Source organism: Sciurus carolinensis, chromosome 9, assembly GCF_902686445.1.
Source record: "Sciurus carolinensis chromosome 9, mSciCar1.2, whole genome shotgun sequence".
Lineage (NCBI taxonomy): Eukaryota > Metazoa > Chordata > Mammalia > Rodentia > Sciuridae > Sciurus > Sciurus carolinensis.
Window position 1 is genome coordinate 69,753,967 of NC_062221.1, and position 25,269 is coordinate 69,779,235.

General features: G+C 47.8%; 1 protein-coding gene across 3 annotated transcripts in view; it reads left to right on the top strand.

Moving 5' to 3' along the window:
• Mylk (myosin light chain kinase) overlaps nt 1-25,269 on the top strand; it is a 241,483-nt gene that overhangs the window by 172,029 nt on the left and 44,185 nt on the right. For all 3 annotated transcript variants that reach the window (XM_047563725.1, XM_047563723.1, XM_047563724.1), the window contains 4 exons: nt 5,642-5,728; nt 19,765-19,815; nt 20,779-20,906; nt 22,947-23,100. In XM_047563725.1, coding sequence (XP_047419681.1) covers nt 5,642-5,728; nt 19,765-19,815; nt 20,779-20,906; nt 22,947-23,100 — 420 coding nt within the window. The remainder of the gene's footprint in view (nt 1-5,641; nt 5,729-19,764; nt 19,816-20,778; nt 20,907-22,946; nt 23,101-25,269) is intronic.

Consider the following 25,269-nt stretch of genomic DNA (forward strand, 5'->3'; position numbering starts at 1 on the left):
CCAGTAGGCCAAGTACTGTGGTGCACACCTGTAATCTCAGTGACTCAGGCAGATGAGGCAGGAAGATGGTGAGTTGAAAGCCAGCCTCAGCAATTTAGCAAGACCCTAAGCAACTTAGCAAGACCCTGTCTCTAAATAAAATACAAAAAAAAAAAAAAAAAAGAGCTGGAGATATGACTCAGTAGTTAAGTGCCCCTGGGTTCAAACCCTGGTACCAAAAAAAAAAAAGAGTCCAATAGGACTCTCTGGCTGTTTTGTGTTAGCCAAGCCTCTGTTTCTCCTGTACATAGTGTAAGGGAAGTGACCTGATATTACAGTATATCTGAGCATATCTGACTGCTTTAGTCCTGCTGTTTGGGTCTTTCTCCTGTGTGATGGGGTATTTGGGTACTTCTTGATTATGATCTTACCACCCTTCCTTCCAAATACAGCAGAAGGCAAGTGTCAACTTGTCCCCACACAAGAGAACTAAAACTTAGAGTGGGTAAGGACTTCCCAGAAAACTTTCCCAGGAGGAGAAAAAACTGGCTTTCAGTGCCTACCATAGCCAGAGACTCATATTTTGGATTTTCAGGTTATTCAAAAGTGGACAGGCTTTCCTCCATGAGCAAACAGACTCATCCAGGGTGGACAACCTTCCCAGTGCACACAGACAGTGCATACTAGATCCAAGAGGAGCCCCACTCCACTCAGTAAGCTACAGCCCAAACCACCTTGGCAGGACTCAGGTGTGTAGTCTGCACCTTCCCATGACCTGGCCAGCCCCCTGTGCAGTGAGTTACCATGGCAGGGACCATTCTCCCAGAGACCCTGGTCTCCTTCATTACCTGCCTTCTCTGTTGGGAAATACTTCTGTACATGGGACTAAGTAACTTATTTCCTGGGATCCAGATGAGAGGTGAAGTCCTTCTTAAGCCAGCATCCCAAGACAGGAGTCAGAAGGTGCCCCAGCCCCTCACAGGCTCCTGCAATCCTTTCCAGCTCAGGTCTCCCTTCTGCAAGTGCTCCAAGGCACCCATCCTTAGCTTCAGTGAGAGCAGGACTTTGTGACCATGGAGGGCATGTTTGTGTAGGAGGGGATACTCTAGTGGGCACCTGTGCCATCACTCATTCATTCAACAAATAGTTGAGTGCCTGCCATGCTAGGCACTGCTCTAGGCTTGAGCATTACCAACAGTAAACACAACAGAAAAAGTTCCTGCTCTCAGTACTTGATGTCCATTCTAGTGGGGGGAGCGATAGCGCAGGCAAACAGACCTGTGTTATTTCAGGTAATGCTCCTTGCTGTGAAGAAAGAGCAGCTGGGCAATGGGGGCAGGGATGCTGCTTTCAGAGATGGGGGTTATTGAGCCCCCCTGAGGAAGGGACATTTGAACAGTGGAAGCAATGAGAAATGATTGGATTCATGAATCTAGTTTGATGTAGAGCTGTAGGTCTCACTAATGAGTTGGGTAGGAGAAAGAAAGGGAGGACAAAGGGCACTGCCCTCCTTGCTGTGTTGAAGCCTTAGTTTCCATGGAAGGTGGAGCTCACTGGTGGTGCCAGCCTACTGAGGTCAGAATGTGAAGGTTGGAGGGACGATCAGAGTTTTGTGCTTATAAAGTTGGAGATGCCCATTAGGCAGCCCAAGGAGTCATGTCACATAAGCATCTAGATAAATCTAAAGCTAAGGACGGAGATCAGGATGGACGCAAGGTATTGGGAGCCATCCACGTGCAGAGGCCATCAAATACCCTGGAACTGACTTAAGTCCCTAGGGGTGGATGGAGAAGGAGATGGGACAATGGAGGGAGGTGGCATCCAACATTGAGAGGTAGGGACAGGACAGGAGTTCACAAAAGAATGGTCTCAGGGCCTGGATCCCAATGATGAGCACCTGAAGAAGAAAAGAATAATCAGTATCAGTGTGTTGGATGCTGCTGCTGAGTGGAGTGGAACCTGGGCATTGGCCACTGGATGTGTAACATGGAAATCGTTGGTGACCTTGACAGAAAGGTTAAAGGGCAGTGATAGTAACAACAGCCTCATTTGAAACAGAGAGCAAGTCACCTGTTCAAATTCACCTTGACTAACTGGGAATCTAAACCCAAGACTTGGCTCCTAAGCACTGTTGTCCACTGCCACCCGGGCCACTGGCAGTGCTATTTGTCACTGAACTGAGTTGGACCCACCCTTCATTGGCCTCGGTCCTTCCATATTTTCCACTCCACTCCCACTTTCACTTTTATTCTTTAAATTGTCACAGGCAGTTAATGGGTATTGGGTTGAACTAAATAGAATTGCTATTTTTTAAGTCAAAAGCAATTAAGTGGTGTGGTTCCACCCTGTATGAGCACATAAAGCACTTTAGCAGAGCACACATGTGGAACAAGTACCCAGTAAGTGTCACCTGTTATTTTGCAACTCACTTCTCCGTCCTTCTTCTGTTGAACTGGTGTTATTCCTGTTTTTCCAGTGAGGAAGATCAGCCTCAAAAAGTTCAGAAACTTACCCAAGGATTCACTAAACATCAGAGCCAGAAAGGAGCTCAAGTTCCCAACTAGAAAGCGCTGCCTTTTCATGCTAGCATGCTGCTTGCTCTCTGCAGCAAGAGAGGCCAACTAGGAGGAATGGACCTCCTGGGAGAGGCTAGAGCCCAGCCCCTCTGCTGTGTCCCCTCATGGGACTCCTGGAAGCTCAGACCCACTCTTCGAAGCTTCCCAAGACCTTATTCCTCTGCCTAGGCCAGAGCTCAGGGATTCAACCTCTTGGGGGAAACAAAAGAAAAAATGCCAAAGGCCCCCTGGAGGGCTTGAGTCCAGAGTGAGCCCAGGGTTGGAAAGGGTGAGGCATTGTCCATATAAGGACAAGTTTCCCTCTCTCTGTTGAGGCCCCCCATTTCCCCACACCTCCAGCTTCCCTCTGCACACTTCTTCGGGTACACACCAGGCCAGCAAAGGACTCCTGCCCTGAGACCCAGATCTAGAAATGAAGTTCAGTTTCATCACAAAATAGATTAAAATAGACAGAAAAGACAAGCTGCTCCTAAACTTTTATTACTATTATTTTTATCCCATGGACAGCCATGTGAGCACAAAGCTGGTTTTGATTAAGCATGTGGTCCTCCCAGCTATTCCTCACTGCAGTTCTCACGGAGGCGTAGTGGCTCAGCGTCCCTGCCTGGGCTCCCTGGTGCTGGCAGAGCCCCCACAGTGTTGGCCCCCTGCAGGGGCCCCCTGCAGGACTCCAGGTCTGGAGTGTGCCTGGCTTGAAACGGAAATTTGAGCCCTTTTCCTCATGGCCAGACAGAAAGATAAGGTGCAGTGAAACTTCTTCAAACAAGGATCAAAGTACATCCAGCGTGGTGGCTCACACATCCAGGGGGCCCACAGCACCCCAGAGCAGAGGACAACACAGGGTGATAGGGGCTGGTCGCAGGACTTTCTGAAGGTAGAAATGTTAGAGTCACCTCAGAGGAGGGGAGAGACTGTGGTTACAGAAAGAGTGAGTTTGCTTAGGTAAAAGACCCTACTCAGTCTCCAGAGCACTGTTGCATGCATTCTTCCTTGTGAGGTAGAGAAAACAAGAGTCGTTCCTTTGAACAGATAAGGAAACAGCCACAGGACAGTTTAAATGACTTGTCCAGGTTCTTCAGTTTGCTGATGACAAAGCCAAAACTAGAACCCCCTTCATTCCTTCCATGATGAAAGTAAAGCCCAGCACAACCCTCCTTTCAGAAGCCCAGGGAAACTGGGCCTCTCTTCCTTTGCTTGTTTCCACTCAGTTTTCTCACCTGTGGAAAAATAAACAAACAAATAAAACCCAATTCTTCTTTCTCTGCCTCCTCTGTGCTCTGAGATTTGCCAGGAGAGAGACAGCTCTGAGCCAGGGAATGCAGAACTACACACACATCCCCACCTCTCCTCCTCTGAGAAAAGGGGTAATGAAAGAAATTTCTTTAAAGTCCTAAGGGAACTTTCTGTTCCTCCACCCAGCTCCACATAGAATTGGTACCCTGGGGTATGGCAGCTCCCTGAGATCCAGGTGGTATTGGCTATGGATGACAAGGACCTGGGACTCACTATCTGGGGCTCTTTGCACTTCTGGAAGGTGGCAGAATTAGGGTGACATGCAGTGGGGGACTGGGTTATGAGGCACTGCTTCAAAGGATTTCTTCGGGTTTTGTCCGCTCACCTCCATCCCCTGCCTATACTGCTAGGAAGTCCTACCAAGACCCAAACATTCCAACAGTTCCATGTATATGGCTTTCGCCCTTTCCAGTGGGAGGTTGCCTCCCTGTGCAGCCCAGAGGCCTCTGGACAGTACTCTATTGCTGGATTACCCAGCTCAGGGAGGGTGGGTAGGCATTAGGTGGGAAAGAAGACTGACTAGTATTAGGCCTCAGAAATGATGCTGTGTGAAGAGACTAGCTTGGGCAGATCCACTTCTAGAGCAGGCAGGGACCCAGGTACCATGTAGAAGGAGACCTGCTCAGGCAGGAGCTCAGAGAGCCCATGAGACAAGAAGGATATACTCCCAGCCCCTTCATTCTGTGCTCCTGGTGTCCACCCCAGAGCCCAGACCAGGCAAGATCAGCCAGGGCTGCCATCCTGAAAGGGAGCGGGGCAAGATGGCCCTTCCTCCCCAGCCAGGCCCCTGGAATGTGGCCAACCTCATCTGGAAAGTGTCCCACCCTCCTTCCTCCCTCTGAGTTTCCTCTCTTCCAGAGCAGGAAAAGGAGGACAGCAAGGGGGCTCAGGGAGGTACCCACCCAGCGTATCCCCTAAGTGTTCCTTGTGGGGAAAGGAAGGTCAGAGAACATAGTGACAGTGGTTCAGCAAGCTAGTTCTTATCTGAGTCCTGGGTGGTTCCCCCACAATTTTGTAAAGTCCAATCTCCTGGGGGCCCAGTAGGGGTCTTTTCTGCCCAGCTCCACCCAGCCAGAGTGACTGTTCCCTGCTGCCCAACAGGGGGGGTTTCCTCAGGCATTATGTGGGCTTTGCCTTAACATGGGAGAGGGAGCCTGGAACGGAGGCCTGAGGAGCAGCACCACCCGCATCCCCAGGATGTCTAATTCAGCTGCTGCTGCAATGTTTCACCAGCCCTGTCCTGGGGAGGGGTAGCAGAAGCCCCCAAGTGGGTGCTAGCCTCAGTCTCAAGGGTACAAAAACGTGTCTGAAGAATCAGAGACTGACAGAAGGCCCCTCCAGTCCATGAGCTGTGTCCTCTCCTTCCTCTGTGTGAGACCTCTTTTGGAAGCTTTTTGGAAGTCTGGAACATTCAACTGAGCGAGTCCAGGCCCAAGGAAGGAAAAGATGTGGGGCGGGGGGAGCTGAGCCAGAGGGTAGGATGGCCACAGCCTGGACAGCAGTGTTATTTCTGGCAGCCTCTGCAGAGGGGAGCATTAACCAGCTCCCAGTAGCCTATCCATCCATCTTGCCAGGGTGACTGTCCTATCACCTGATTTATCAGCCATGGCGGCCTTTCCTTCTTTGGTGCCAGTGGAGGGAGTGCCGGCTCAGCAGGCGCCGAGGGCCTCCCAGCGGAATGCAGGGTGGGTGGGCCGCAGTAGAGTTGAGGTGGGATCCTGACTGAGGTGCCTTCTCTATTCATCTCCTTGGACAGCCGCCCAGTGATGCTTGTGTTCCCTGTTTTGTTCCAGATGCTCCAGCGACTGAGAACACCAAGGCCCCGGAGATGAAATCCCGGAGGCCCAAGAGCTCTCTTCTCCCTGTGCTAGGAACGGAGAGTGAGTATTCACCTCACAAAGTCAAGGACACCCAGGACTGGGGGTGGCATCAGAGCCTCCATCTCCTGAGAGTGCCCTCTGGCTTGAGCACCTCCAGGTCTGTCTTCTGCCCATACCTCACAGTGCCCAGTGACCTCCTGATGACCAAGCTGGTGGCCTTTCCTCATCTCCCTCCTTCCTCCACAACTTGTCCACAGCCTGGGGTGTTGCACATCTTCCCTATCCTACCCAAGTCCCCCTCATCATCACTCATTTTTCACTTGTTATTGAGACCCCCACAAGAGCTAATTGCTCCTCAGTTGACTCTGCTTTGCCAGGGGAACCTCCCTAAATTGTTATCATCCCGTACTGAAATACCCAGTGGTCCTCAGCACCTGTGAAATCCCTTACAAGTGAACTTTTTGCATGATCCAGCCTATACATACCTATTGTGCTTGTGCACACGTGGTCCCGTGTGTCCTGGCTGCCACTCTCTCCAGATCTGCCCCTCAGTCCCTTACTCCTATTTTACACTCAAGCCAAATTGAGCTCCTCAATGAACTTTGTTCCTCCCCTGAGCGCCTCCTTGCATGCCTGTGCTCGGGCGCCTCTCTCCATGGGAAACCTTTCTGGCAAACGCCCACTGCAAAGCCAAATCAGCCCCAAGTTCTTCTGCCTTTGAGCTCAGAGTAACTGTCTGGAAGCCCCCAGAGCATCAGCAGCTTCCTTATCCACCAACTGTCTCCTTCCCAGTTGTGGAAATGGGTCCTTCTCTCACGGTACATTCCTTAAGGGCCTAGTGTGGGCCCTCAGAATGATACACGCTGTGCCTTGCTCCTGGAAGACCCTTCCTGGTGTCTCTCAGAGCAGATTGCAGGGTGGCATAAATATCCAGGGGTAAAGGAGCTTCTCCACTACCTGGGCCATAGACAGTTCCTTCTTCCTTTTGGACCTCGCTTCCCCAGGGCCTATCCATCCATTAGGCTCAGTGCTGAGAAGTCACACTGCTCTACAGGCCCACAAAAATGTGCTGTCCTATGAAATTAGAAGAAAAAATGAACCATTTTAAGACAATGTTTTGCATTCATAATGTCAGTCATCTTTTATGCCAGAGAAGTTGTGAACTATAATTTATATAATTAAAATACAATACATATAATATCTAATTAAATATGTGTTAAGGAGAAAGGAGCCCAGGAAGGCAAAAATCATAGAGTAGCCCTTGCTTCTATAGTGATTATTAGTATTTTGTTAGCAGAACTATCCTTTGAAACTTCCAGTTTCAACAGGGTCCAATTTACTTGAACCGCCTCAGCATACTGTTTTAAAACAAATGGCAGACAAGACAAGCTCTTACCTGGACAAATAGAGGAAAGTAATTAGCCTGATGACATGGAAAACCACTTCTCTCTTTTAATTATATAGCCACGTTTTATAACTTTCACTTTACCCACCCTTCCTTCCTTCTTCCTTCCTCCTTCCTTCCTTCCTTCCTTCCGTAAAGCAATGTGTTCACCTTCCTGATGTTGCATTTGGGTTTCTTGAACACAGGCCTGAGCAGGGTGTCAGACTTCGGTGTGGTGGGGCAGCCAAAGTGAAAAGATTATTTCTCATGAATTTTTAACCAAAGTGGGGTAATCATCCCCAAGAATAGTGGAGGGACGGCTATCAAGAAGCCTCAGAGATCAAGTGTGGACATTAAGTAAGTTATTGAAAATGCAGAAAAACAAATCTAAGTAGAATCTATAGGGATGGGTTGATAGTTGTACTTTGTAAAATATTTGGGGGACCATGCCATGTTGAATATGGGGAAATGAGAGCAGATGAGATGTTGCCCCGAAAAGAACACCCGGGAGGGACTCTGACTCGGGTACGATGTGGTAGTTGACTTCTCAGGGACAGAGGTTCAGCAGCCTCCTGTCCGGTGTAATCCTGAGGGAGGTGAGGTGGGGTCAAAGGGGAATCGTGGAGGAGAAAAACAAGCAGGAGACAATGAGCAGACGCAGAGCTGGGCTCTTTGCCCTGGAAAGTGGGAGGCTGTGGAAAACCCCAATCAAGCTGTCATCATCCAACTCTGGAGCCGCGGCTGGCGGCCCTGACTGCATATTAGTTTCACCTGGGGAGCTTGGACGCCACCACTGCCTGGGCTGCTCCCCAGACTAATTAAATCAGAACCTCAGGGTGGGAGCCGAGCTTCAGTATTTGTTTATGCTCCAGGTCAATCCAGTGTGTGGTCACACTGGAAAGCAACTGTCCAGAGGGAAGCTGGTGCCCCCCACTGTTGGTCTAGAGCAGCAGAAGAATGTCTTCCTGCTGCCTCTGTGAAGTGTAGGGTGTACACCCTGATGACATGGGAGGGTCTCCCAAGGTGCGCTGTGGTGTGGAGGGGCACAGCTGACAGAAAGCGCTTTGACTCTGTAGACAGTGCTCTCCATCACAGGATCAACTCCACTCTGTGTGGAGAGCTTCCATGTTGGAGTGACAGACATCTTACCCATAAAGAATGTGTCTCCATGTACCCTCCTGGCCACATTGCATCCTTAGTGGCCCATCCATCCAGTGCCTGTTACTGTTGAGGGCATTAGCAGGGTGGTTCCTGTTGCTCACCACCTGCACACATCTGTACTCTTGACCTTCAGAAACCTGCACCCTGGGTCACACACATCTTGGTTCCCAGAGTATCAGAAAAAGGTGGCTGCCCAGAGATGGGAAATGAAGGAGATATCTTTTAAGTCTGTGCCCCTAGTTCTTTTCTCCCTTTGGAGATAATTTATTGTTTATTAATTACATAAGTTACAAATGCACTCCTTCTCATTTAAGCATTTTGAACAGCATAGGAGTATACCAAGTACAATGTAAAGTTCTCTTTTTTCTCCCCCCACATCCACTTACCTCACAAATGTTTTGTTTCCTTTTTCTATGCATTTATATATTTGTAAACATGCGAATACAGCAGCAGGATTTTTTTCTCTATAGAAATGGAATCATGCAGTCTGTCCATCTCTGCCACGTGCCTTGTTCCCTTAGCATTACCTTCCGCAGTCCCAGACACGTCCAATGTTATGAGTGGTCTGTGGTGTATGTGTGTACTTTTGTCAAGGGCCAAGAAGTACCTAATCTAAGGAGGAAATCCATCTTTCCTGAGGGAAGGGCGAGTGATTTTCCTGTCAAACGTTGTGGCCAGATCCCTCTCTGCCCAGCCTCCTGTTCCCAGCAAGGTAGTTTGGTCCTGTAAACCAGCAGTAGGGTGTGAGAGTGGATAAAGCTTATCCCCACTGTGGCCTGGGAACCTCACTATGGCTGAGCACCAAGGAGCCAAGTCAGTCTGCTCCCGACTCAGCTGACAGGAGAATGAAAGGAAATGGAACAAAGCACAAGCTGACCTGGCGGACACCGGCTCACAGATGCAAGGGGGAGGTGGAGGCAGTTGGGGAGGGTTTTAGAATGAGGGAACCTCAGGCCAGGTTATTATGAAGGAGGAGAGGAATGTAATTTGTGTGCTTTGGTTGAGGAGGAATGATAACATAAAAGGGGGAGGGAGGCCAGAGCTTGGAGCGAAACTGCAGATGCCAGAGTGAGGGCAGCTGAGCCGAGCCCCTGGGCGGCAGCCATTGCCTCAGGTGCTCTGGCTGGGTCCCTTCAGCTCTCTCGTTTTGCTCTGCTACAAGGAGTTCCTGTTCCCATTTTGCAAATGAGTGAACCGAGCCTTAGAGACAAAATTGTCCTGCCCCAGGGCCTCCCAACTGATAAGAAGTAGAACTGTGAGGCCGAGCCTGATCTCTGCTCCTGTCACAGCCCCCTGCATTTTGTCATCTCGGGGATGTACTCTGTGCTGTTCGCACAAGGCTGAGCAGAGCTTCCTCCAGCTAGGGGGCAGCAGGATGAGATGGACTGGCAGAGGTCTGGCTGTCATTAAGCCAAGGGAGAGGGAGAGCAGCAGCTGGCATGCATACCTGGATCTAGAGACCTGTAGCGTGTTTGCTGCATGCCCTCAGTGGGATCTTTTTATATCTAATTTCAAAGTTACAAGAATAGTTAGTACAAGAAACTCTTAAATGCTCCTTGCTTTGAGATTCAACAGTGATTTACATTTTGTTCCTTTTTAAATCATTTTCTGTGTATATATGCATACATATTCATTTAGGTGAATGGATCAGTATTAGACCAAATTTCAGATCCCATGCCTGGATTTCTAACTCATTGTGTCTCCTAAGAATATGACCACAGTGCAATTGTTGAAATCAGGAAATTGACATTGAACAATGCTGTTCTCTCATCAACCCACAGTCTACCTCTAGTTTTGTTAGTTGACCAGTAATATCCTCTGTGGATATCTTTTTCTCCTCTTTTATGGGAATTTAATACCAACACTCCTGAAACACCATCAACTCCTCCAGCTTAGAGTGGGTCCTCTCCTATCTTGGAGACAGAACCAGGAGAAATGCATAGGTCCAGGAAAGATGCACCCCAAACTCCTCTGCCTGTACCGAATTGAGTATGGGGAAGTAGGAACACCAAATGCAATTTACTATAATCAGTTCTAGGACAATACTTAGGCATGAGTCCTAGGAAGGAAGCCCCTGGGCCAGGAAGTAGGAGTCAGAGGTGTTGCTTCTCCCACTAATTAAATATGTGCCTCCGTCAAAGCCCTGTGTCTCTCTATAGCAGGCTTCCTCACCTGTCTGACCCCCAGGCTTTTCCAGCTGTGCCATCAGTCCACTGGAAGGGAAGGTTTGAAGTGACACAGTTCAGGTGAGGCCAGCTAAGTCCCCTCCTTCCTGGCATCTGATGTGCGAAACAGTCTGAAGCCCGCTCAGCATAGTGGAGGTTACACAGAAGTGCAGACGTCCTGCAGGCTAGGAGGCCCTAAGCGTAAGGACCGTGTTCAAAGTGCTCCAGTCAGAGGGAATCTGAGTGGCCAGGGAGGTTCTTAGTTCTGTGTGAAGGAAGACAAGCATGTTGCCTGTGTGAGGGACAAATCTCTGGGGCATAAGACTCTCTGGAGTTTTAGAAAATGTAGATGAAGGGGCTGGGTATAACTCAGTGGTAAAATGTGTGCTGAGCATGCATGAGACTGTGGGTTTGATTGATCCCCAGCACCCCAAAAGAAAAAGAAAATACAGGTGAGGCGATGCCAGCTTGATAAACAGATTCAAGGATTCCTCCTATTAATCTGTACAAACTGGTGATCTTTTGAAGAGATCAGTGAGCATTTTACAATTTGAGTAGCTGGTCTCTAAGTGGGTTCATAATAAATATTTGATTTTTCTATCAATTCATGAGTTCCATGCTTTAGGGTTCTTGCCTCCATTGTGATTTAGGGATGATACAGATGGAATATCCCTTTGTATTCCATGCCTGGCCTTGAGCCTCATCTCTGACATTGGACTATCCCAGTCACCATGATAGACTGTCTCAGATTATGATGCTTTTATTTTATTTTATTTATGTTATTTTTGCTATACCAGGGCTTCATGCATGTATGCCAGGCAAGTGCTCTACCACAGAGCTACATACCAGCCCAACCCCTGCCCACATTTTTTTATGGCAGGGTCTACTTTGTTGCCGAGTCTGGCCTCAAACTAGCAATCCTCCTACTTCAGCTCCCTGAGTTGCTGGGATTACAGGTGTGCACCACTGATACTGTTAAATATTTTTGCCATCACCCCCCATGTGTCTCTCTGAAACCAAAAGTCGTGTCAACTTGAAAGCATTTTTGGATATCAAACGGTGTCCAGTTTTATGAAGGTTTCCCCAAGATCAAATCTTTCTTGTAAACATTCTTTGCAGGTTGGGGGCGTACTAGGTCCTGAAAGGACTTCACGGGCTGGAAGGAAATGCTGGAGAGGTTGAGTTTTGACATCAAGACTTGCCTGACAGTGAAAGATATGGGATTCCTGGAGAGAAGCTGAGATTTTTCCATAAACATTTCTGAAAGCAGGCAGCAACTCCACTTTCTTCCAACCAAAGTGGTGGCTGATCTATGGATGTAGTAGTGCCCAGCACCCCGCCCCTGACACGTGAACATGTATGTGACCCTGTGATGTCCACCCATCATGCTACTACCTCTAATTTCTTCCCCAGCTCACCCAGTGTCTCCCATAATCCAGTTAACTGGTGACAGGTCCTCTCCAGGAGGGCACCACAGGCAGTGCTGGCCCTGCTGCGCAGCCATCTTGAACTGCCTCCTTCTCAAATGTCCTGACATTCCATGTCTTTAGGGCTTGGGAATGGGGGTTTTCAGAAACCAGGGAAGCTGTGTCCTTCTAGAATCTTCCTAATGTGAGGGAAGGTGAGTGGAAAATTTACCCAGAGATTTTAGTTCTAGGAAAACAACCAATATTTCTCCACAAGTCTGTAAGGACACACTGGAAGGAAGTCAGTGCATGCAAAAGGGAAAGGGGCCTTGAACTTGCCCTGGTGCTGGGCAGTAGGATTCAGTCTTCTACCCAGAAACTCTCCAGCTACCCTCTTGGGGTAGGTGCTCACTTCATACTTAACCCAGCCTGTGTCCCTTTCAGGAGTTTTTTGCAGTAAGTGAGTACCGATTTGGGAAATTGTGAAGAGTTTGATGTCTATTTTTAGTTAACTACTTAAAAAGGGAAATGTCCCTAGAGAGGCTGAGATCCAGGGACCTGCCTGTACCCAAGGCCATTAGTGCTAGCTCTCTAATTCTCCTCTTAGACTCTTGGCAGGAATGCACTTTTCTGTCTTCAGATTGAGTGGTCTGTAGGTTATGAGGCACTGATTCGCTCTCTTCCAAGACAGAAGAAAAGTTCTTGAGACTGGGACTATGTTAGACTTGGGTGGTCTGGGCCAGAAGCAAAAGTCAGATGACCTGATGGCAGACATTAGGGAACTGCTTTCCCCAGTCCTGCCCCAGGCTTTCAAACTTCATGCTTTGATGTGTGATTATTTTATTGGGTTATTTCACTTCCAGCCTCCGTCTCTTGTCTACTGTGGAAGACTCAACACTTGGCCATTTTGATCTAGAAGGTGACAGAACAGAGACTTCTCATCATAGAAAGTTGCACAAGGATTCAAGTCCCAGAGCTCTTAATCTTTCAACATCAGAGCCCAGGACTAGAATGGGGGTATTCCTTGGGAATTCCCAGATAACAGAGACCTTTGGGGTTCCACTCGTTCCTTTTTTTTTTTTTTTTTTTGTGGTGCTAGGGATTGAACCCAGGGCCTTGTGCTTGCAAAACAAGCACTACCAACTGAGCTATCTCCCCAGCCCCACTCATTCCTTTGATAGCTACTTATCAAGCATGTGCCAGGTACTATGCTAAGCACCAGGGATACAGAAGGGACCCTGTTGCTGTCCTCAGGGAACTTGCTGTAGTACATGCATACCGGGAGCTGATTTTGGCAATGGTAGTACATTGGATAAACATTGTGACAGACGCACCTCAGAGGGGCATGAACCCAGCCTGCTAGTAGCAATGCTGAGACCTGCCTGAAGAATGTGCAAGACTCAGCCCAGGGAGGGGGCACCAGCATGTGCAAAGAGGAGAAGGTAAAGGCTGGTGTTGCAGAAACCAAACAACATTCAATGTGGAGGATAGAGCACTGCCACCTAAAGGACTGTGCAGGGACCACCTGCAGCACCTGGAAGCCTGGAATCTGTTTTTAACACGTTTTCCAGGTGATCACAATACAGGCTAAATTGTGAGAACCATGGATATTGAGTAGGGCATGATGGAGGTGCTCCCCAAGAGGGAGCAGTGGCAAAGAAGACTGGAGATGGAAGCCAGGGGCAGCTCAGAGACCTGCTCAGGTCAGGTGGGCTTGGTCCTGAATGGCAGTGGGCAGCCACTAAAGAGGTTTCAGTCAGTGGAATGACTTCAGATTTTTATTTGAGATTACTTTGGCCCAGGGTGACTGTTGTATTGGGACAAGGCTGGGGGTGATACACTTTGGACTAGATGGCAATGATGGGCATTTGGGAAATAGCAAACTGAGCAGGTATTTAGTTGATGAAATCAGTGGGCATTTGTGAGTGGATATAGCCTCAGAAGAGATGAGGACAGGAGCAGTTTAGAGAGAAGGTCCTGGATTTGGTTTTGGAGATGTGGGCTTGCAGTATGTTTGGCATCTCCCGAGGAGATGGTGGTTGGATGCAGAGGTGTGAACTCAGGAGAGAGTTGGCTTCAGGGCAAAATGTGGATAGGAGAGGGGAATAGAAAAGAGGACTAAGTACCCAAGGACGTTAAAGTTTGAGGGGGCCAGACTGTGCCAGGAGGAATGTGTTGCCTGGGGCTTCCTGCCCCACGGAGGCGCCTGAGCCCCTCCTTAGAGGGGCAGACTGCGAGGCAAGTTAGAGGGAGTGATCTGCCCTCCTCACTCAACTCCCTGTGGCTAGTAGCCAACATGGAATTTGCAAAATGGTTGGATTTCATTTTCCTTCTAGGATATTTCTCCCTGACAGTGGTGTGTACAGAAGGGTTGGAGTGTTGGAGAAGGGGACAAGAGAAAAAGGGCCAACAGGAATGATAAGATAATAGGCATGAGTCCAGAGGAGAGGAAACTGGGTAGTGACCCAAGGAGTACTAAGAGTTTGGGCATCTGAACCAGCAATAGGATCCAAATTGCAGAGAAGAAGCACAGGGTGCCGAGCAGGGGCCTCATGTAGGTGCAAAGCTGAACTGATCCACAGGTGGCCCACTAAGTAGTTGAGGAACTACAAAAGAAGTAGAGAAGTCCTCTGGGGATCTGCTTGTTTGGGAAAGAGTGGGAGGGGTGGCAGTAGAGCATGCACTGTATACTGTATTTGTTTACAACAGATTTTATTTATGCTTTTCACATTTTTTAAATGTGTAAACTGAATCTCTAAGAAGTTAAATAACAAGCTTTAAGCCACACAGCTTAGTGAGTGACAAGCAGAACTGAACCCAAGTCTAACTCCAGAGCTTGTGGCCCTTCTGCAGTTCTAGAGAAGCACAGAGAAGGGTCTTCATACCTGGGTTGGAGCACAGCCTTAGCCTTAGTTGGAGGAAGAAAGCAGCTAGCAAGGGATGGCAGGAGATTGTGGTCCTATTTCTAGCTGGGCCACACCTGTTTCTATGAACTTGGCAAGTCACCTGACTTTATGAGACTCTATCTCCTCTGTAAAATGAAAGCATGGTGAGGTGCCCCTACTTGTGTGTGTTTGGGGTAAGAACCACATGGGGATCTCCCTCTGAAGAAACTGGGTTTTAGAATCTGATGACTCTGCCTCCCTACAAATACCAGAACACCATTAATGAATTCCAGCAGATGGTCATATATAAAATATGTATAGCATACAGAACATTGTTAACATTTAAATTGTTGTTACTGATAGGAATCAAACCAGCTTCAAATGCTAGCCAATTCAAACAGCATAGTTCCAAATTTATAGAACAAAAATACAGCCTTCAATCCTATTTAACTGTAACATTAAAAGATCCGTATTAGTTAGGACTCTACTTCTAGCCATGTAGATTAACCCAGAGCCACCAAGCATAGGGTGCAACTTAGGAGTCTGATTTCCTGCTGCCCCATCTCCTTGTGAACTCCTAGCTCACCGTCCACCACAAGGGACTGCCAACCTTCTTCCCCACCCCAGCTCTGCCAGAGCTCATCCATGACTGCATTATGTGCTGGGGCTGCCGTAGCAAGGCACCATGTGCTGGGTAAGCAATAGAAATTTAGTTTCTTGCAGTTCTGGAGACCAGAAATCCAAGATCAGGGTCTCTCTCCTTGGCCCATAAATGGCCATCTTCTCCCTGTATTGTCACATGATCTTCTGTGTGTATGCGTGTGCCCCCAGTCAGTTGGAGTTTCTTTCTCTCTCCTTCATGCGCTTCCCATGCCACCCCCACTCCTCCATGCCCCCCACTTCTCTCCTTCTTATAAGGACACCAATCAGATTGGATTAGGGCCCACTCTTATGACCTATTTCAACATAATCACCTCTTTTAAGGCCCTGGCTTCAAATATAGTCAATTTTTTAGAAACTGGGGTTAGGACTTCAAGGTATGAATTTGAGGGTAGTTTCCCATCCCATCCCCTACCCAGCTCCTCTGAACTGAAGGCCTCTCCCTCCTGAGAAGGTCAGATCATCTTTGGTAGACACCCTCTCTCCTTCCCTTGAAGTCTGTCCCTTCCCAGCAACCCTAGGTGAAGGCAGACAGGGACTCCATGACCCAGCCAATCATGGAGTCTCATAGTTGGTTTTCCTAGCTCTTCATCTCTAGCATCTTTAGGTTCTCCTACCCTCTCCCATAAGTCCTGGCCTTCTGTCTTCCCACCTGTCCTCTTCTCTCCCCTCAGGAGAGACTTTGGGTTGGCATTTCCCATTCTGTCACCCTGATCCTCTTCTCTGTGGAAGCCCTTTCCCAGTCTGTCCACCACTCTTCTGTGGTGGCATCCCTCCTACTCTCAGGTCCTTCCACAGCCCCTTCTCCAGGCCACTCCTCGCTGAGGGGGCCACCTGGGATCAAACCTGGCCCCTTCTCATCTTTCATCTCATTCTTCCCCGCAAACAACCAACCCAGCTTCACAGTTCCCTCGTTAATCACAGGTTTGAATCTGAAATCTTTCCCTTCCAGTCTCCACCAACCTCTCTCTAGGATTCTGCTCCTGGGCTTGTAGCCTACATACACATCGATCCTTTCATCCACACATTCACTTGACCCATCCAGACATCTTTAACTCCCAAATACCATATTCTTTCAATATAATTTCCCCCATCAAAGCAAGAAACCTCCAAGTAATCCTTCTTCCTCCCTCTGTCTCTCATTTGTATCATCTCTTCTGTGTGGACCATGATCAGTGCCTTCTGAGATTGGGCAGTATCCTCCTAACAGGATATCCTTGTCCCCCAGGAGTCAGAACAGGCTATAGCGGACCTCTAGCCCAGTCTGAGGGCTGTTTGTGTGAGGACTCCCTGTTCACTCAGGACAAAGGCCTAATTCTCAAACTTGGCTTTTGAGACCAGCACTGTCCAGTACAACTTTCTGTAATGGTAGGAAAGTTCTATCTGCACAGTGTGAGAGCTGTTACCCATGTGTGACTCTTGAGCACTTAAAATGTGAGTAGTGTAACAGAGGAATCACATTTTTAATTTTCTTTAAGTTGTCACACTATCTTCGCACCACTGTCCCCTGTTACCAGCCTTGCTCTTAGGACAACCTCCACCAAACACCACCCTGCTCTCAACTCAGAGACCCCATCTGCTGCTGACTTGGGAGCTCTTCCCTCTGCATGTCAGCCCCTCCTAGTCCTCAGGTTCCTCCCATGCCCCATGCTCAGCCTTTTGACCAGGTTCCCAGCCCATAGTGTTGTATCTTTTTCCTGCATGTAAACAAGCACACTGAGTAGCACATTTTAAATTACTATTTCTGTTTAGCTTTTCTTTTTATTTTAGTCATCTTTTTCACTACTGGGATTAAAGGACCCAACCAGAACAACTGTAAAGGAGAAAAGGTTTATTTAGGGGCTCACGGTTTCTGAGGTCTCGCTCCAGAGACAATCTGCTGGCTTTATTCCTCAGGTCTCTCTGTGAGGCAGGAATAACATGGCGGAAGAGTGTGGCAGAGGGAAGCATCTCACATGATGATCAGGAAGCAGAGAGAGACTCCATTTGCCAGATTCAAATATATACCCCAAAGCCACGCCCTAATTCCCACCTCCTCCAGCCACACCTACCACTTCAGTTACTACTCAGTTAATCCCTATCAGGGGATTAATTCCACTGACTGGGTTAAGATTCTCACAACCCAATCATTTCTCCTCTGAACCTTCTTGCATTGTCTCACACATCAGTTCTCACCTCGAAACCATACACTTTTGAAATAATTTCAGACTTAGAAAAAAATTACAAAATGAATACAAATAATTCTTATACCTCTCATCCAGATTCCTCAGATATTAACATTTTACTGTTTGGTTTTTCATACGTTCTTTCCCTCTCTGTTTCCATCTCTTCCCCTTTACCTCTCCTCACACACACATACCTATACATACATGTATATGCATATACTTATGTTTTATGAACAATTTGAAAGAAAGTTGCACCCATAATACCCATATACTTAACTACTTCAGCATGCATTTTTCCTCCAAATAGGGACCATCTCTTATAAAGCCACAGTTTGATGATCAAAATAGGAAATTAACACTGATACAATACCTCTGTCTTATTTATTGGCCGTATTCAAGTGCTGCCAAATATCTTATAAATATCCTTTATGGCAAAAGGTTTTAAAAACAAAAAAACCCTTCCAGCTGTATACACATCCTAATATGTAGGGCCTTGAGGATAAGCCCTGATTTCTTACATAGATTGGTTTGCCCCCAGTACCATGCCAGGAGTATGTACTGGTCGCACATAGAAGACCCTCTGATTTTGGAGATGGGTGGATGGAGAATTAATGCAGTGAGCCAGGGTGAACTTGGGGAAGCAGGCCTTGACCTGTAGCTGTAGCCATCAGCTCCTTGTCCTCAGAGTGTTTCTGTCGGTTTGCCTCCTCTGAGGAGCCCTCCTGGGGAATTCAGCCAGGTGCAACCCTCTTACCTCTGTAGAAACGCACAGCTGATTTTTCACACAGCTAAGCTGCCTGTGGTCACCAGCAGCACCACAGCCAGCTCAGGATATGGTGCTGCTGCTCTGTAGTCTTCAGAGGTGAAGCAATGTGGGTGTATAATTGTTAAAACTAACTCACTTGTTCATTCAACAGTTATCGAGGGCCTACTATGTGCCAGCAAGCTAGGTGTACAGTAGTAAGCAAAGAAAAATCCCTGTCCTCAGAAAGCTTACACTTTAGTGGGAGGGAATGGCAAACAGGAAATAAGTATATGGTCTGTCACATGGTGATAAGTGTCTAGAGAGGACAGTACCACAAAGTAAGGCTGGCAAGGAGTACTGGGGACAGGGCCTACAATCTGTAGAGGGTGGCTAGGGATGATCTCATGGGTGAGGTGACTTTTCCCCACTTTGTGTATTAAGGTGTATTTCCTGCAGTATCCTTCACCCTTTCTAATGCACAGTTTGCCTTGGCAAACTTATATAAGCACATGATGATCACCCCAGTCAAGATAACAATTCTGTCACCTCAAGACATTTCCCTGTGCCCTTTGGTAGTCAGCCATCCCCACCCCACCTCTGACAGCTGTTGATCTGTTCTCTGTCCTTAGACCTTTCTAGAATATCATAGAATTATACAACACAAAACCTTTGAATCTGGCTTCTCTTAGCTGTAATTCATCCATGTTGTATGTACCCATAGTTTGTTCCTTGTTGTTGCTAAGAAGTATTTCATTGTATCAGTGTCCCCATGAACCATCCATTCTCCAGCTGAGGAATACTGGGTTAGCTTCTGGTTTGGGGAAACTGTATATAAAGCCACTGTAAGCATCACATGCCGATTTTTGTGTACATGTACATTTATATTTCACTTGAATAAATAGGTTAGAGGACTTCTGAGCAAAGAGCTGAAAGAAATATGAAAACAAACCATGAAAATAGTTGAGGATATGTCAGCACATGTACCATATTATTTAGCCAAGTCGATAGATTTGTACTGTAAAACTTTTCTTTTTGAGTCATTTTTCTTAATTAGTTATTTGGAAATGCCATTCATTCATTGATCTATTCAACAAACATTAAAAAAAATAAAAGCCACTAGTCCACAGTCTGTGACCCATAGGAAGCCTGAGATCCTTGGATCCACACCAAGGGCTAATTTTAGTTGCTTTATCTGACATAATTTCCTTTCTCAGTTTCCTGAAAGTTGGGGTAAGAGAATAGTCAGTTTCGCGTTATCATCTCTGAATAGGACTATGGGCATTTTTTGAGTTTTTATCTCATTGGAGGCTCCAGGGACCCTTTAAGAGGTGCCTGAGAACTCAAGTCCAATTGATCATGATGAGGTTGTCGCAGGAGAAGGACAAGGAGAAGATTCTGGAGAGACATATTAAAATGAGGGTTCCCCGTGGATGAGGAGCCAGTGGGCAAGACAGCCACCTCCCAGGATTCAGGGGCTTTGTGGAAAAACAGGACAGAAACTAACTTGTGAACTTTCTCATTTCAGGTGATGCAACTGTAAAAAAGAAACCTGCTCCCAAGACACCTCCGAAGGCAGGTAATTAGTCATAGCCCACCTGGGGCCAGGGAGTCATCTGCCGCAGGGGCTTTTCCTTTACCCTACAGGACTGGCCCACTGGGTATGTGATCAGGAGACCCTTCCCCAGTTCAAACTGCATTTATCAGGTGGAGTCTGCTCCTTGAACAGGGCCTCTGGCCAGCTGGTGCCTGGGCCTCTTCCCTGCACATCCTGCTTCCCCTGTGCATATAGCATCACATGGTCCCCACAGCTTTCCCATCCCTTCTGCAAAATTCTGCCACTCTCCACCCTCTGCTCTGCCCCCATGTGGATGACTCACTTTGTGCTGCTTCTGTGTCCTGCTCTGGTATGTCCTTGTTCATGGAGTCCCTGTCTGTTTTCCATGAAAGGGTGTGAACTGCATTGAGCCTGTCAGCTAGCTGGTCCAGAGGTCAGATGGCAGGGCACTGCCAAGTTAATGAGTTAATTATGGCCAGTAAGGAGCACTGAGGACAGGGACTACAATCTGTAGAGGGTGACTAGGGATGATCTCATGTGTAAAATGGCTTTCCCCCCACTGTCTGTATTAAGGTGTAATTTCCCTGCGGTATTCTTCACCCTTTCTAGTGCACAGTTCTGTGAACCTTGGCAATCACATGATTACCACCCCATTAGCGCCAAACCCATTAGCAGTCATTCCTATAGGATGTAGGATATAGATTCACACTACTGGGGTGAGATGCAAATTTCAGCATGACCAATAAGTAGAAAATTATGCCAAATAAATTGTGTGGGTCCCATCAAGGGAATTGGAATAAAGGAATGAATAAACCTAGCTTGTCCCTGAGCTCGGATTTCTAGAATAAGGGTCAGTGTCCTTACTGTTAGCGTGAGGGTTCTGGAAGGCAAAGGAAGAGCCAGCATACCAACACGGACAGCGAGTGACATCACTTAGGCCTGGGGCCTCCTCCGTCTTGCCTACTTTCTGCTTGTCCTCTCCAGCTATGCCCCCTCAGATCATCCAGTTCCCTGAGGACCAAAAGGTGCGTGCAGGAGAGTCTGTGGAGCTGTTTGGCAAAGTGACTGGCACCCAGCCCATCACCTGTACCTGGATGAAGTTCCGAAAGCAGGTCAGTAGCAGGAGGGGGTGGCCCAAGGACAACCCACAGCCCCTGAACCAAAAGGAGTAAGAAATGCTCTTCATCAATTTAGAGAGACCTCCCCAACCTACCCACCATCCACCCACCAAACCTAAGATTTTACTTAAAGTTTCTCCCAAGTCTACCAAAAGACCTACTTTATAGACATTTTGTATAATCAAACTACTCATGACCCCCATTTGATCATGGTATCTGCCTAGAATCCCATTCAGTCAGGAACCTTGAACCAAGACCTCAGATGACTGCTCAGATGCCATGAGCGCTCTATGATCCTATACCAGCCTGCTGATTCCTTCTGTTTAACAGCTTAAACTTCCCAGAGACTAAAAAGATCAAAGTGCATCTTAGTGTTCAGATAGATAAATTATATATTGAATAGAATTTTGGCTGACTGACACAAAAATCAGACTATGACTTAGGAAGATGATTCCTATGGAAAAATATTTGAATTTCCAACCAGCTTTTAAAGAAACTTGGGGGACCCAGCCTTTCCACCACTGCCACATGGGTAGTGTGTGCTCATGTGTATGATCAGAAGTCATCCTAGTATGGTGGGCCTGACCCTGGATCAGGAGCCCTACAAAAGGTGTGGGTTTATTCTGAGTCTTCTGTTGCTCCATTTCCATGCCTTTCAAATTGCTCTAGGCCCAGAGATGAGCTGCTAATACCAGGGAGGAGTGTAGAGTGGGAATCATAGATGAAGTTGAGAAAATAGCCTTTGGCATCCCAAAGACGTCAGTTCTGTTCTGGGCTACTATTTTCTGAAATAAGGTGGAATCACATCCCTTTTCAGAGACACCTGACCAAGTCCCAGCTCTGTCCATCAGAGAACTTCTGCAATGATGAGAATGTTCTGTATCTGTGCTGAACACAGGGGTGTCACTCTCCCTGTGTGACTACTGTTCAGCACATGAGGTGTGGCTAACAACTGAGGAACTAAATTTTTTATTTCAACTAGTTATAACTTGTTAAACATATTTGTTGAGATATAATTCATGTAGTATAAGAATTCACCCTTTTAAATTATACAATTCAGCAGTTTTGACAGATCCATAAGGTTGTGTAAGCATCATCATTATCTAATCCTTACCCCAGAAAAGAAGCTTCAAACCCATTAGCAGTCATTCCTCCCCTTCCTCCATCCTCTGACAGTCCTACCCTGCGTTCTGTCACCCATTCACTTGCCTATTCTGGACATCTCATGTAAGTGGAACCAGACAATATATCATCTTTTGTGTCTGGATTTTTTTGTGTGTGGTGCTGGGGATTGAACCCAGGGCCTCACACATGCTAGGCAAGTGCTATACCACCAAGTCCTACCCCCAGCCCTTTTTTGAGGGGAGGGGACACTGGGGATGGTACCCAAGTCTTGATAAGTTCCTGAGGCTGGCCTCAAACTTGTGATCCTCCTGCCTCAGCCTCTCAAGTAGTTGCAATTACAGACATGTGCCACCAGCTTATTTTATATTACTTTTTTTCTTAGCATAATGTTTTCAAAGCTCACTGATGTTGTAGCATGAATTAGTACATTATTTCTTTTTATAATAAAGACCCCATTTTGTTATCCATTCATCAGTTGATGGACATTTGGTTTGTTTCCACTTAATTAAAATGTAAATAACCACAAGTAGCTCTTAGCCACTACATTGGTCAGTATAGCAGAAGTGAGAGCCCACTGGGGTGTGTTTTGTGGCTGTCTTGGCTCAGATACATTCTATCATCCCATCTCAGAGTGGTAGTAGGAGACTGGGCCCCTCCTGAGCTACGTTCCAGGAGCAGCGAGTGCTGAGATAGATCATCCACCATGCCTCCCTGCCCCCAGTCTGCACATCCTCAGGGAGGCTTGGTTCTGGGGTTGGGAGAGGAGAGGTTAAGAGGAAGCTCAGAGTCCAGACAAGATGGAGCCCCCCCATAGCTTGTCCAGCAGCATCCCTTGGAGTAAGAGCCAGGGAAGACCCTCTTCCTTTCCTGGCCCAAGTCTCCAGCAGCTGCTCCACCCTCCATCACCAGATCCAGGAGTGCGAGAACATCAAGGTGGAGAACAGTGAGACTGGCAGCAAGCTCACCATCCTGGCTGCACGCCAGGAGCACTGCGGCTGCTACACGCTGCTGGTGGAGAACAAGCTGGGTACCAGACAGGCCCAGGTCAACCTCACCGTCGTGGGTGAGTCTGGGCACTGGGTGGCATGAAGGTTGGGGGATAGGGTAGGCAGTGAGCCCAAGCAGGATGCATGAACCTCAGGACCTCACCACTGTCACTCCTTTCTCTCTGCCCATGGCTTTGTCCCTCTGTCTCTCCTTTCCTTGCTCCTACGTCATTTTTGTCCTTCACACTGGTACACAATTCTACACCCTGTCCTCATCCCCACCCCTAGAACCATTTCTTCCTATGAATCCCCTCCTGGCCTCTCTATCTTTCTGAACATTGGAGATCCTGGGCCCCTCCACTTTTTGCTCCCTCCTGATAGCCTTTAACTCCTCCTTCATGTCTACTATGGCTTCTGTCCCCTTACAAATCCTCACCTGGATTCAGTGCTCCCTTGTGACTTCATTGCTCCAGTGCCTGCCTTGGGGATGCCACAGACTCAAGGTTAGACCTCCAGGCTCAGCTAAGACGTCAGTGCTGGTCGGAGCCCTGTCCTTGTCTCTGTCCAGCACTGTTGCTCACTCTCCTCACCCTGCAGGCCTTGGCCTCTCCTTCTCTGAGAGATTCGAGACACCAGGTGTGAATTTGCTCAATTTCTGGGCCCCACATCTCCAGGTGTCTACTTCTGTCCCCCCATTACTTCACCCTCCAGGTTCTGGAGGCTGCCCCCTTATACTCTAGATCCCAGGCTCTTGGGGATCCACCTTCCCACTTCTCCCTTATCTTTAGCCTCTCTGCTCTACTGGTTCCTCCCACAGCCCACAGATGTGGCCATCTTAGGCAAACACACGGCATGTATAACTCCTGCAATATTTTGTCTTGCTGTCCTCCCCACCCGCACCCTCCTCTCCTGTCCCCCATTACCCCATGGGCACAACCTCTGCAGGGCACAGTCTCTACTCCAATTCAGCTTCTTCAGCCCCTTGCACCTCACCCCCACTTCCCCTTAGTCTGTGAGGACTGCTCTTCTGAGGTCACTGTGTCCTCCTAATCCTAACTCCACTCCCTTTTCCCATCTTCAACACCCCATAATAAGTTGAGTCCTTTTCCAGACCAATTCTCAAGCCCATCTTCTTCTTTCCTAATGAGTTTCCAGGCCCAGGCCAGCTCTCTCCTAAAACACCAAAATCACTCTCTAACTGCTCCTCACCATCAGCCATGCCCAACTTCCTCCATCAGTCCTGGCTCCCCATGGGGCAGGTGCTCCGGGCTTAAGAGAGACCAACAGATGAAGGAGCAGGTATATGGAGAGTAGACCATGTCTTGTGCCTGTGTGGGCCTTGGCACATTGAGCTTATGAAACCCTTCAAACTGGTGTTCACTGACATATATGTGAGACCTGAGTAGGTTTTGCATTTGTTCTTGACTTTTAAGCTTATGGGGTACTTTTGTGAAAATTTGAAAAGGGACCCCTCCGGGCAAAATCTAAGTGCTGCATTCCAGGGCTTGGGAAGCAGAGGTTGGCCTCAACCCCTCCACTGGGCCCTTATGCAGTGCACAAAATTCTCAACTGTGCATTGCCCTTGACTATGACTCCTTGCTTCCTGGACTTTCCTTTGTGTTCCTGGTCACACATCCATGGGCATGTGGAACAAAAAGATCTGTGAGAACAGGACTCATGTGGCTACAGTGCTTAGAACTCTTCCCCTGGAACCTCTTTTTGGAAGTGTCTAGACATTAGGTTGGAAGGTGGAGAAGGGTACTCTAAAGGATTTTTATAGCCCTGACATTCTCTGGTGCCCTGACTTCAAGCCCAGTGTCCCTCCATTGTCCCCATCTCATATCCTCACCTTAGGACTTGGGTGAAGGTGTGCTTCCAACCTTGCAGAGGAGAAACAGAAGACTAATTCAGGCAAATAACAGTGCATCGGTGGCCACATAGGAGCTGAATCTCAAGCACTTGGACACCTGTCCTCCAGATACTACTTATGGGTGTTGAATGGGTACAGAATGTCCCCACAGGTTAAGGAAGCCTCTGTCTAGAAAATTCATCTTGAGGTGATGTGCAGGCCTTTGGGGGGACCGTCCACATACCAAGAAGCTGCTGACATCAGTTCACCCATTGTTTTCGCACTGAGCCTTGCAGCATCTCCCTCCAGGACCTGAGCAGTTGGGGAAGAGGGAGTCTTTTCTACGCAGGTGAATAGGAGGACAAAGGACAAAGGTGGAGTGGCAAGTGAGGTGGCC